Source organism: Schistocerca americana, chromosome X, assembly GCF_021461395.2.
Source record: "Schistocerca americana isolate TAMUIC-IGC-003095 chromosome X, iqSchAmer2.1, whole genome shotgun sequence".
Taxonomy (NCBI): Eukaryota; Metazoa; Arthropoda; class Insecta; order Orthoptera; family Acrididae; genus Schistocerca; species Schistocerca americana.
The window spans coordinates 430,340,619-430,353,427 of NC_060130.1; the positions used below are offsets into that span (position 1 = coordinate 430,340,619).

General features: G+C 44.4%; 1 protein-coding gene across 5 annotated transcripts in view; it reads left to right on the forward strand.

Moving 5' to 3' along the window:
• The window catches only part of LOC124554986 (zinc finger Ran-binding domain-containing protein 2), an 82,564-nt gene that overhangs the window by 35,187 nt on the left and 34,568 nt on the right, over positions 1-12,809 (forward strand). For all 5 annotated transcript variants that reach the window (XM_047128725.1, XM_047128723.1, XM_047128724.1 and 2 more), the window contains exon 4: positions 1,354-1,513. In XM_047128725.1, coding sequence (XP_046984681.1) covers positions 1,354-1,513 — 160 coding nt within the window. The remainder of the gene's footprint in view (positions 1-1,353; positions 1,514-12,809) is intronic.

A 12,809-nucleotide genomic window follows, 5' to 3' on the forward strand; every position in this document is an offset into this window, starting at 1 on the left:
TTTATACAATTTTTCATCAGTACACCTTTCCACCAAAACTACAGGCTACACTAACACAAAGTACTCTATACCTTAAACTGGAATTAAACTAACACATCAATCACATTACACGATAAGAAGGCATACCAATAATTCCCTACAACATGAATCCATTCCTAAAAAAGTCAGGCAGACTACTATGCAGTGTGACAGTGGTGTAAAACCTGCAGGCTATTTATACAATGTGTGCTATTTTGCTACCATGAGCTCCACTGACTTGGTAATGCATCGCTACATTGTGAAGTTTATAACCAGTTTGATTTTGTAGTTGTAGCAGAAAAACAAACTGAAATATGTCACAATGAGTCATGACAAATGGCACCTCTTTGCTAAACAATCGTAGAACAAGATAAGAGATATCAGATTTGAGTATCAACAGAATATGGGCCAGCTTTGAATGCACCCCCACTTTGTTGATTTTTAGGGCTTTATTCAGTCCCATTGCAGAACCAAATACAGTTTTTTTAGGTGGTTTAGCACATGATGTTTCGAATGAAAATCATTTAAAAGAGTTTATAGAAGTCTCTTTTTCGTAAAAGTGGGCCAAAAATAGCATTTTTTTTGGTAAATTGTCAATTTTACCTGCAATTTGTAAACTATTGGAAAACAGTAGGAGAACGAAATTTTATATTTTACTGTCCAATTTTTCAGGTTGATCCCACAATTACTTCCAGAAATATAAAAAGTGAAATTTCACATTTTTCCAAGTATTTAATTTTTCTGTGAACTTTGCTTCAAAGTAACCATAAAAAAATTGCCCAGGAAATCTTTTTTATTATTCTGCTTAAGAGAATGTAAAATGTACAATATGACCTAGTTTTGTTTCTTCCATGAAAATACTGGCAGAGATATCATGTCTCAAAGTTGCTCAAAACTGATGGGTGCACTGTTGGTAGCTGTGCTATATGGTCAAGCGAAGGACTCTTATCTCCAGAAGTATTGAATTAGTGATTATGAAACTTTACCAATATTTATCAGGAACATGTGCGCATGTTCATATAAAATTTCATCAAAATCCGTTATGGTCATGTGGGAACTTCCTAGACCACTTGTCATGGAATGTCCTTATTAATAGATGGTTTAAATTCTGTCATTGTTTTAGGCTTAGTCATGTGAAAATAGGTAAGAATTCAAAATTTCCTTAGAGGAAACAAATTGAAATTGTCATGAAGCTATATTTCAAGTTTGTTAGCTTTGGCTACACTGGTGGTGGATTGCTGTTTAATGATGACCTTGAACATGTAGATTGCTGTAATTGTTCATATTTTCTGTTTTTTCTTCCTCTGATTCTGATTATTTTATTATGGTTGTTAGGTGTGGGAATGTCAACTGGGCCCGCCGACAGTCGTGTAACATGTGCAATGCTCCAAAGTATGGTGAGGTTGAAGAACGTACTGGTTATGGGGGAGGTTACAATGACCGTGGCGTTGTGGAATATGTACGCCGTTCGGACTCGGATGATGAATATGATGAGGTAATGGAGTAATTCTGTGCAGTAGGCGCACAGATCAGTATATTCTTGTTTATATTCCTTTACTATCATAATATTTATGAATTTGAATTTGTGTGTCACTCATTAGTGCACATTAATTTGTGTTTTTAGTGTTGGACTCCATGCAATCACTATGTATGTAGACATACCCTGATCAGCCAGAACATTATGACCATGAATCTAATAGTTGGTATATCCAACTTTGACACAGATAAGTCACGACACACTGGCATGGAAGCAATGAGGCCTTGGTAGGTCGCTGGAGAGAATTGACACCACATCCGAACACACAACTCACCTCATTCCTGTAAATTACGGGGAAGAGGGGGGATGAGCTCTGATACCACGTTCAATCTCACATTTTAATTACATACAACCCCATCCTCCTTTCAAAACACTGTCCATTCTGTTCAACTGCTATTATAAGTCTCTGCTGTCACTGATAGAATTACAAAATCATTGTAAACCATAAAATTTTTATTTATTCTCCCTGAACTTTAATTCCGTCTCCAAATCTTTCTTTGGTTTCCTTTATTGCTTGTTCAGTGTACAGATCGAGGTTTCCTTTATTGCTTGTTCAATGTACAGATTGAATAACGTTGAGGGCAGGTTACAACCATATCTCATTCCCTTCTCAACCACTGCTTCCTTTGCTGTAAATGTAGATTTGCCTTTTCTTACCACAACTATTTTCTAAGAGAAGTCATAGGGGTCACTAACACCTCTCATTTTCCTATATTTCTCTGGACTCCATACTGATCTTCCCTGAAGTCAGCTTCTATAAGTTTTTACATTCTTCTGTAAATAATTCTTGTTAGTACTTTGCAACTTGGACTTACTAAACTGACACTTTAGTAATATTCACAACTCTCAGCACCTGATTACTTTGGAATTGGAATAATACCATTCTTTTTTATATCTGAGGGCAGTCTGCCAGTCTCATACTTCTTGCACACAAGGTGGAATTGTTTTGTCATTGATGGCTCTCCCAAGGATATCAGTAGTTCTGATTTAATGTCATATATTTAGTGGCTGTGCTTCAACTTAGCTTTTTCAACTCTGTCAAATTCTTCTCAAAGCAGGAGGGTAGGTCGTGCGTCTGTGGCATCTGATAAGTCATACATGGCCCCCATGTTGTGCTAAATGGTGAGCACCTCCGGGAGCCCAGCATGTGTGGCACAGGGACCAGGGATCTTGGCTTAGCTACCTGGAGTGCGAGGGTGGTCAAAACCTCTATAAGAAACCCCTTAATCTCAATGTGTGCTGCATGCTGATGAAACGTTAATGCTGTTAAGGGAGAACCGTCATCAGCAGGCAACCTCAGAAGAACATGCTGCATCTCAGTTGTATAAGGCTTCCTCAGGAAAGTGGGGCTATGTCTGAGTGGGCCTGTATTTCCCTAACTGCTTGTAGGACGAGATGGATCTCTTGAACTCAAACATACCCACTCCCAGTGTGATTGCTTTAAAGTTCATTTTCCTTGCGTAGCCACTCTACATTTGCCTTTCAGCTTTCAGTTCTTTGCTTAGCACTGATTTCCCATCTGCACTCGTAATATTCCTACAGCTGCTTCTCTTTTCTCCAAAGATCTCTCTAATTTTCATGTAGGTGGTACCTATCTTCCCCCAAGTGACTCGTTCCATGTCAAATCAACCCAGGTGCCAACCTAGACCCTCTTTGATTTTCATTTACTATGCCTCAATACTAGGAAGTGATATATAACACTGTTTGTGCAGCTTTTCATGAAAGGAAATATGTTCATCCTGTTGCTATTCACATCAGTCTTCACAAGAATGTCCTTCTTGTCCACAGTTAAGATGTCAGGTTTTGCAGGGTATATGCATGGAGGTAAGTCCCATGAGGATGTAGGAAGCTAATTGAAACATCATTCATATCTTCATTAACATTGAAAACACATCTTCGTACATGCATGCAACAAACCCTGTGATATCACTAAGGTATGAGTCTCATTGGATCCTAGTTAGAGATTCATTTCTGATGTCTGGTGAATTGGTGAAAACTTTCATTTACATATTGTAATGGCCAGTGGGAATAACACAGTGTAACTTGTGGGTACCTGCAATTGTGTGAATCTCTCAAAGGAGATATTTTTCAGCTTCATACTCACTGTTGAATAATGAAAGTGACACACTGCAATGTTCTTAGAGTACCATTCAAACAACTGTCTGGGTGTCATTACCTGAGAGCTTGTAATGCTAAACGGCCCTGCTCATTACGAAAAATCTTGTCATTGTTTTCTGTGAACTTATTGGTTCTCTCTAGGGGTGATTTCGCTTAGCATCTTTACAGTATTAGCATTACATGATATTTGTTCCCTTAACCCTAGCATTACCAACGGGGGGGCCTCGTAGGCCCACTGACTCAGTTTTTCTATGTTGTATCCACACCCTTTGATATATGAACTTGAAAGCAAAGGTAATTGTTCGTTATTGAATGTACTATTGAGTCATTACAGAATTTCGGAATAAAAATGTAATTAAAATTCATTTACTTGGTTTAATTCTCTGTGGGCCTTAGAAGCCCACCCGTTGGTAATAGCAAGGAAAGATTTACGAGGTTGAGTCTCTCGTTTCAAATTCTTACCATGAAACGAATTTTGGCATTGTTGCCTTCAGACATATTATTATGAAGCGGACCATTGTTATTTTCAGTGTTTCTGCTGCTGTTGAACCAGCAACATGAGTAGACATCGTTTACGTGATAGTTCCATTGAAAGAGTGCTAGAAGAAGTTTTGAACGAATCAGATTTAGAGGAAAGTGAAGTGGATGATGATGTGGAAGAAATTAGAACTGATTCATCGTCTGAGAATGAAGATGAGGTTGAAGCCAATTCACCAGATGATAATGATACGGAATGTGATAAATTCATTGCAAAAAGTGGACGAGAGTATATTACAAAGCCATCTCGACAATATCGGCGTTCTTTACAAAATATAGTGCGAGAAAGAATGGGGCTAGGACAGCAAGGAAGAATTGCGTCTCCGAAAGAGGCTATAGAGCTCTTTTTTACACCTCAAATTATGAATCTAATAAAACTACACTCAAATGAAGAGGCTTCTCGACTAGGTATTCAGCACACAGATGAAGATGAGTTATTTTGTTATATAGGACTCTTGCTAATCATGGGTTCAAATCATGACAATAAGATGCCTGTCCAAGATTTATGGTCTTTGCTTCAGGGCCGACAAGTGTACTATGGATCAATGAGTCGGACCCGATTTTTCGAATTGACTAAAATATTGAGGTTTGATGATAAGAACACAAGAGAAATTCGTCGCCAGACTGACAAGTTTGCTCCAATGAGGGAAATTTTTGAAAGCTTCAATTCTTCACTTCCATTGTATTTCATTCCTGGTCTACATACAACAGTGGATGAGATGTTGTCTTTGTTCCGTGGTCGCTGTCCATTCAAGGTGTTTCTAAAAGAAAAACCTGGAAAATACGGCATTCTAATTCGAATGCTCTCTGATTCTGAGACTAGATATGTGATCAGCATGGACATCTATACAGGCAAGTCAGGAAATACACAGCATTCAAATGGACCGATGGAAATTGTAAAGAGACTAATAAAACCTATTGAAAAATGAGGCCGTAATGTTACCACAGATCGGTACTATACTTCAGTGGAGCTTGCTGAGACTCTATGGAATGATTTTCACCTCACACTTGTTGGCACCCTACAGTCTAACAGACGACACATACCTGAAGAGCTGAAGACTACAACTGGCCGCAGTTTACACTCTTCCATCTTTGCTTATACTGACCCTCAGACACAGAGGCCACCAGTTACTCTTGCATCAACGCTAGTCCACGAGAAGCCAAAACGACTGCTGTTGATGCTTTCAACTTATCACTCAGAAGGGGTGTTGAATGAAGACTCAAAAAAGACTAACATAAATCTTTTTTATAATTCTACAAAGGGAGGCGTGGACACCATAGACCAGATGGCAAGACACTACAGCACAAAGAGAGGAACAAGAAGATGGCCTTTGTCCCTCTTCTCCACACTCATTGACATAGCAGCAATAAATGCATATTCACTCTTCCTCCTCAACTTTCCGAATTGGAAAAAGAATTTGCTAAACCGCAGAAGAGTTTTTATCACTAACTTAGGTCTCGAACTAATAAGATCTCAAGTAGATAAACGGGCACAAAATTTGTATGGACTTCAGAAGCCAGTAATAATGGCAATGGAAAGCATCACACAACGGAAGCTCAGCTGCTCTGTAGAACCATCATCCTCAACAGCAGAACCAGGAACACGTGGACGGTGCCACCTATGCTGCCAAGAAGCTGCATCTAAAAAGATCAAGTACAACAAGCTGGGAAAGTCAACTGTTACCTGCTCTCAGTGCCACAAACACGTCTGTGGGAAACACTACAGGAAGACAGTGTTGTGTGAAAAATGCGTTGCAGAATGAGACAGTAAATTTTGTTTGCTTCATGTAGTGTATCGAATTAAAAAAGTCGTTTTTATAAGAAAACACTATTTTGAAAAATTATTCCAAAAAATATATAAACTGAATCTCGTGATTTGTTCATTTTATTCCTATTATAATAACATCTTTTATTATCCAGTATACAAAAACAATGTCTAAGCATTTTGAATTGTTATTAGAGGTATCAGAAGTAAATAAACTTGATTTATGATAAAATAAATTGTGGTATTCTTTATGGGCCTTTGAGGCCCCCCCGTTGGTATTACATGTAACAAAAAATACGTTGGTAATGCTAGGGTTAATGCAGGTGGTTGTGCTAATAAAAATTGCTGTTTTCCTTTTAAGTGGTCACATCCACACTCCAGTGCTGCCCCAACATTAAAGACCCCAAACAACATGGGGCCCCTTACCACTTGCACTGCATCCATCACGTTCAGATACACAAAGTTGTCCATCCAAAATAACAGAGATTTCTACAACTTTTCCACATTCTGCCATTCTAAAACTATTTTCTATGGCTAAATGTCACTGTTCTTGAACAAATATAACTATTGTATTTTGATTCTGTGGAAAATTCTTGTAAGACGTATGGCACACGGATACACTATGTAAGCATACTGATTTCCTGCAGAAATAACCAACATGTGGAAATATGTCTGCCACTGACCATCGGTGTTAATGTAATGTTATAATTCCCCCTCCCCAAGAGATTTTGGCCAAATCACAACTGAAGGACAAAATCTCTTAATGGTTGGTCTGAGGGAGATGCAATTTAAAATGGCTATTTACTTATGGTTCGAAACAGTACGTAAACAATCCCACTGAATGAAAACACATGTTCTCAGTGGGCATTCCAGTGTTAAATAAATAAATAGATAGTAAACAATACATAAGACTAAAAGTGACAATGGAAACGTATATTTACAAAATATACAGGTAATATTACCTGTATGCCAGAAATGTGAAAAATGCTTAAAATTACTTTCCATTCCATGTTAAATACAAACATCCAAATTTGTATTTGAAATGCTCAAGATTTACAAATATGCAATAAAATGCCTTAAAATTAATTTACTCTTATGCCACACAGAATATCTCCAACAACAACATGTGACATGTCAATTTTGCAAATGAGCTCTTTCCTTTTCCTGTAAAACATATACATATGTGTGAACTTTACACCACTGAAGCACATTTTGCACTCTTTTGTGTACTCTGCTTTCGCTTTTGTTATCCACGGCACAAACTTTAAACACTCACTTAAACATTAGGTTTCATCAGTCTTGTTTCTTGCAACAGCTGAGTCCATATGTCCAATCCTGAGTCCATTTCATTAACAGTCAGTGTCACCCACTGCACCCATGAGCCCCCCCAGGGGATCCACAACTCTTTTGTGGATACGTGCGTAGCGAGCACGGGGCCCCGAGCTAATGTGGCCTTCCTTCCTTTCTGGGCTGCATACCTTCCCTTTCCGCATCCTTCCCCATCCCCTGTCTTCACCCCCCCCCCCCCTCACCTCTTGCTCTTTCCTTCACTTTCTCCCCCTCTGGGAGTATGGTTTGCGCCTACGTCCGGAGACGGACGCTTGTAAATGTACCGTATTCTTCTTCTTCCTTGCTTGTATGTCTTCTTCCTTCCTTTGTCCATCTCCTTTCCTTACCTCTTCTCTTTACCCTTTTCTCCGCTGCGGCGTTTGAGACCCCCTCTTCTTTCCTTTCCCTTTCTCTTTCTTCCTCCCTGTGCGTGTCTGAAGGCCGACCCACGCACTTCCATGCGTAGCCGGTGACGGGGTAACGCGTAATTCCCCGCCCCGGGTAGACAGGTAGGACACGTACGTACCCCCTGGTAAAGGCCAGGCCCAGGGAGGGGTGATTACCCGAGCTGATACCTTCCGAAAGTGCCGATTGGTCCCTCCGTCCGTATGTCGGGAGGTGTGACCTGAGGTGTGAACAATCACCTAAGGCGGGTGTGCCCTCGGTGAGGGCCCCCACAAGGGAGGAGCGCGCCATCGGAGACGCCGGTAATCATGGGGGATTCTTCCGCAATGGTTTCCTCACCTTCCACTATGTCTGCTCACAAACGTAAGTTCACTGAGTCTCAGCCACAGACGGTTCTTCCATCATTGCCACAGTTCCTTGTTGTTTCTCGGTCTGACGAAGGTCACGACTTTTCCACGGTCAACCCTTTCATTATTCAGAAAGGTGTCGACGCAATTGCGGGTCCTGTAAAGTCTTGTTCCAGATTACGGAATGGTACCCTGTTGTTAGAAACACACAGTGCCCTCCAGGCTCAAAAATTGCTGCGTACTTCTCTGCTCCACACCTTCCCTGTCCGGGTGGAACCGCACCGTACCTTAAATTCCTCGCGTGGAGTCGTTTATACACGCTCCCTCGATGGATTGTCTGACGAAGAAATTCAGCACTACCTGTCTGACCAGGGCGTCACCGCTGTTCATCGGGTTATGAAAAGGGTTGACTCGAACATCATTCCAACCCGCACTGTCTTCTTGACTTTTGACAAAGTTCAACTCCCATCAAAAATCAAAGCAGGCTATGAGATAATTTCCGTTCGCCCTTATGTCCCAAACCCTACGCGTTGCTATCGATGTCAGCGGTTTAATCACACCAGCCAGTCCTGTTCCAATCCGGCCAAATGTGTTACGTGTGGCAGGGATGCCCATGAGGGTGCTTGTCCACCTCCATCCCCTCGCTGCATCAACTGTATGGGTGACCACGCTGCTTCCTCTCGAGATTGCCCTGTTTTTAAGGACGAAAAGCTGATCCAGGAAATAAGAGTGAAGGAAAAGGTGTCGACCTTTGCTGCTCGAAAGTTACTCGCCAGTCGACAGCCCACCGTGCCTCAGAAAGGAAAATACAGCGCTGTCCTTGCTTCTTCTCGGCCAACAAAGGAGGCGGCCACGCAGACTTGCGACCTCACATTTAGTACCACGGTCGTCAGATCGGCCAGCGCAAAGATCGCCCGTTCAACCTCACCTCTTTCGCCTGCCCACTCTGTGGCTCACCCTTCGTCGGGTTCTGCTAAATCTCGAGCCCAAAAGTCAGACGCCAAGTCTACGAAAAAAGAGCATTCTCGTGAAGAGTTTTTACGTACTGCAACTTCACAACCATCGGTTCCTCCTTCATCTAAACATACCTCCAAGAAGGCTACGAAGAAACACAGTTCCTCTCCTTCTCCGCCAAGGCGTGTCCCATCTACAGCACCACCTGGCGGAAATCGCCCTCGGCCATCTTCTGTGTCGCCGAGGCGCACTGTTGGTGGCCGGTCAACTGGCCGATCGTTGGTGGCAGGAGCTGCTCCTGACCAACCTATGGATCAGGATCTTCTGCCTTCGACTGAATGCCATTCCATGCTGTCGGTCGCAAGCTCTGAGCAGTCGTTGAGTTGACAGCACCCTTGGTGCCGTTCCTCCATTTTCTGTTCACCCTATGTCCATTATCCACTGGAATATCCGCGGCATTCGCGCCAATCGGGAGGAATTGTCGATCCTCTTACGATCCTACTCGCCGGTCATCTTCTGTCTTCAGGAAACAAAGCTGCGTCCCCATGACCGCTTTGTTCTCCCTCATTTTCAGTCCGTCCGATATGACCTCCCCTCAGTTGAAGGCACTCCAGCCCATGGAGGACTCATGATTCTGCTCCATGATACTCTCCATTATCACCCAATCCCCTTAAACACTTCCTTCCAAGCTGTCGCCGTCCGTCTTTCCCTTTCTGGATACACGTTCTCTCTTTGTACGGTATACATTCCATCGTCTACACCAATGGCACGAGCTGATCTCCTTCATCTTCTTGATCAGCTTCCTCCCCCCTATTTGCTGGTTGGGGACTTCAATGCCCACCACCCGCTTTGGGGATCTCCACATCCTTGTCCACGTGGCTCACTATTGCTAGACGTCTTCCACCAAGCGGATCTAGTCTGCCTCAACACTGGGGTCCCTACATTTTTGTCTGCCTCCACGGCAAATCTATCCCATTTGGACCTTGCGGTCGGTACTGTTCCGCTAGCTCGGCGCTTCGAATGGTTCGCCCTTGATGATACACACTCGAGTGACCACTTTCCATGTGTTCTTCGACTGCAGCCTCAACTGCCATATATGCGCTCGCGACGCTGGAAGTTTGCCCAAGCCGATTGGACACTTTTTTCGTCTCTAGCGACATTCGATGACCGTCGCTTTCCCAGCGTCGACGATGAGGTCACACATTTTACCGACGTTATTCTCACAGCTGCGGAACGTTCAATACCACGCACCTCCGAATTGCCCCGGCGCCCCCCAGTTCCTTGGTGGAACGAGGCCTGCCGTGACGCAATACGTGAGCGGCGACGTGCTCTTCGCATTTTCCGTCACCATCCAACTTTGGCCAACTGTATCCGATATAAGCAGCTCCGTGCGCGATGCCGTCGCGTCATCCGCGATAGCAAGAAGGCAAGCTGGAAATTCTTTACTAGCTCATTTAACAACTTCACTCCCTCCTCGGAAGTTTGGAGTCGGCTTCGACGGTTCTCAGGCGCGCCTAGTTTCTCCCCGGTCTCTGGGCTCACTGTCGCGCATGATACCTTAGTGGACCCCGTCGCAATTTCTAACTCATTGGGTCAGCACTTTGCTGAGATTTCGAGCTCTTCAAATTACCCGCCAGCGTTTCTCCCGAAGAAACGTGCAGCAGAAGTGCGGCATCTTGCTTTCTCCTCTCAAAATCGCGAAAGCTACAATACTGTTTTCTCCATGCGCGAACTCCAACATGCACTCTCTACTTCTCGCTCATCCGCCCCAGGACCGGATGGTATCCATGTCCAAATGTTGCTGCATTTATCAACCCATAGCCTGCGTCACCTCCTTCGCCTTTATAATCGAATTTGGACCGACAGTACCTTTCCCAGGCGATGGCGGGAAGCTATTGTCGTTCCCGTTCCGAAACCTGGAAAGGACAAACATCTCCCCTCTAGCTATCGCCCCATTTCTCTCACGAGTAGTGTCTGTAAGGTTTTGGAGCGTATGGTGAATTACCGTTTAGCTTGGTGGCTGGAGTCCCGCAGTCTTTTAACACCAGCCCAATGCGGATTCCGAAAGCATCGTTCTGCTGTTGACCATCTTGTTGCTCTCTCCACTTATATCATGAACAATTTTCTCCGGAAACGCCAAACGGTAGCAATATTTTTTGATCTGGAGAGAGCGTACGATACCTGTTGGAGGACAGGCATCCTCCGCACACTGTTCTCTTGGGGCTTTCGAGGCCGGCTGCCCCTTTTTCTTCGCGAATTTATGGCAGAGCGCACATTTAGGGTGCGGGTGAACACTACTCTCTCCCGTACTTTCTCCCAAGAAAACGGGGTACCCCAGGGCTCCGTGCTGAGTGTTGTACTGTTTGCCATCGCCATTAATCCAATTATGGATTGTCTCCTTCCCGATGTCTCGGGCTCCCTCTTTGTGGACGATTTTGCGATCTACTTCAGTTCTCAAAGGACCAGCCTTCTTGAAAGACGTCTTCAAGGATGTCTCGATCGCCTCTACTCGTGGAGCATCGAAACCGGCTTCCGTTTCTCACCCAGTAAGACCGTTTGTGTTAATTTTTGGCGACGTAAGGAGTTTCTTCCGCCCTCCTTACATCTAGGTCCTGTCAACCTTCCGTTTTCCGACGTCGCTAAATTCTTGGGTCTTATGTTTGACAGAAAACTGTGCTGGTCCTCCCACGTCTCCTATCTTTCGGCTCGCAGTCTGCGTTCCCTTAACACCCTCCGTGTCCTGAATGGTACCTCTTGGGGAGCGGACCGGGTGGTCCTTCTTCGCCTCTATCGCGCCTTAGTGCGCTCGAAATTGGATTATGGAAGCATAGTCTACTCCTCTGCTCGGCCGTCTATTCTTCGGCGTCTCGACTCTATCCACCACCGTGGATTACGTTTAGTGTCTGGAGCTTTTTACACCAGCCCTGTGGAAAGCCTTTATGCTGAGACTGCTGAACCTCCGCTGTCCAATCGGCGGGCAGTCCTTCTGAGTCGTTATGCTAGCCATCTGTCTTCCATGCCTGCTAATCCAGCCCATAACCTTTTTTTCGACGCCTCCTTTGATGTCGGGTATGCAGGCCGCTCCTCCTCCCTACTACCCCCGGGAGTCCGCTTCCGTCAACTGCTCCATTCTCTTTCCTTCCGCTTTCCTAAAACCTTCTTGACAACTTGGGGTACAGCACCGCCTTGGCACCGTCCCCGGATCGACTTGCTCAGAGACCTATGTCAATTTCCCAAAGATGGTACCCCTACACTTGTTTACCGTCGGGCATTTGCTGCTCTATGTGCACAAATGACGGAAGCCACATTTATTTACACCGATGGCTCGAAAACATCGTTAGGTGTAGGGAGTGCCTATATTGTTGGCGACACCCCAAATCACTTTCGGCTTCCCGACCAGTGTTCGGTTTATACTGCAGAGCTTTACGCTGTTCTCCAGGCTGTCCACTACATCCGCCGCCATCAGCGGATACAGTACGTAATCTGCTCAGATTCTCTCAGCTCTCTCCTAAGTCTCCAAGCTCTTTACCCTGTGCACCCTCTGGTCCACCGGATTCAGGACTGTCTGCGCTTGCTCCACCTGGGGGGCGTCTCAGTGGCGTTCCTCTGGCTCCCGGGACACGCTGGTATCTGTGGAAATGAGGCGGCCGATATAGCGGCCAAGGCTGCAGTCTCTCTTCCTCGGCCAGCTCTTCAGTCTCTTCCGTTTACCGATCTACGGAGCGGTTTATGTCGCCAAGTTACTCATTTATGGCATGCGCATTGGTCAACACTTCCCCACAATAAATTGCGGGAAGTG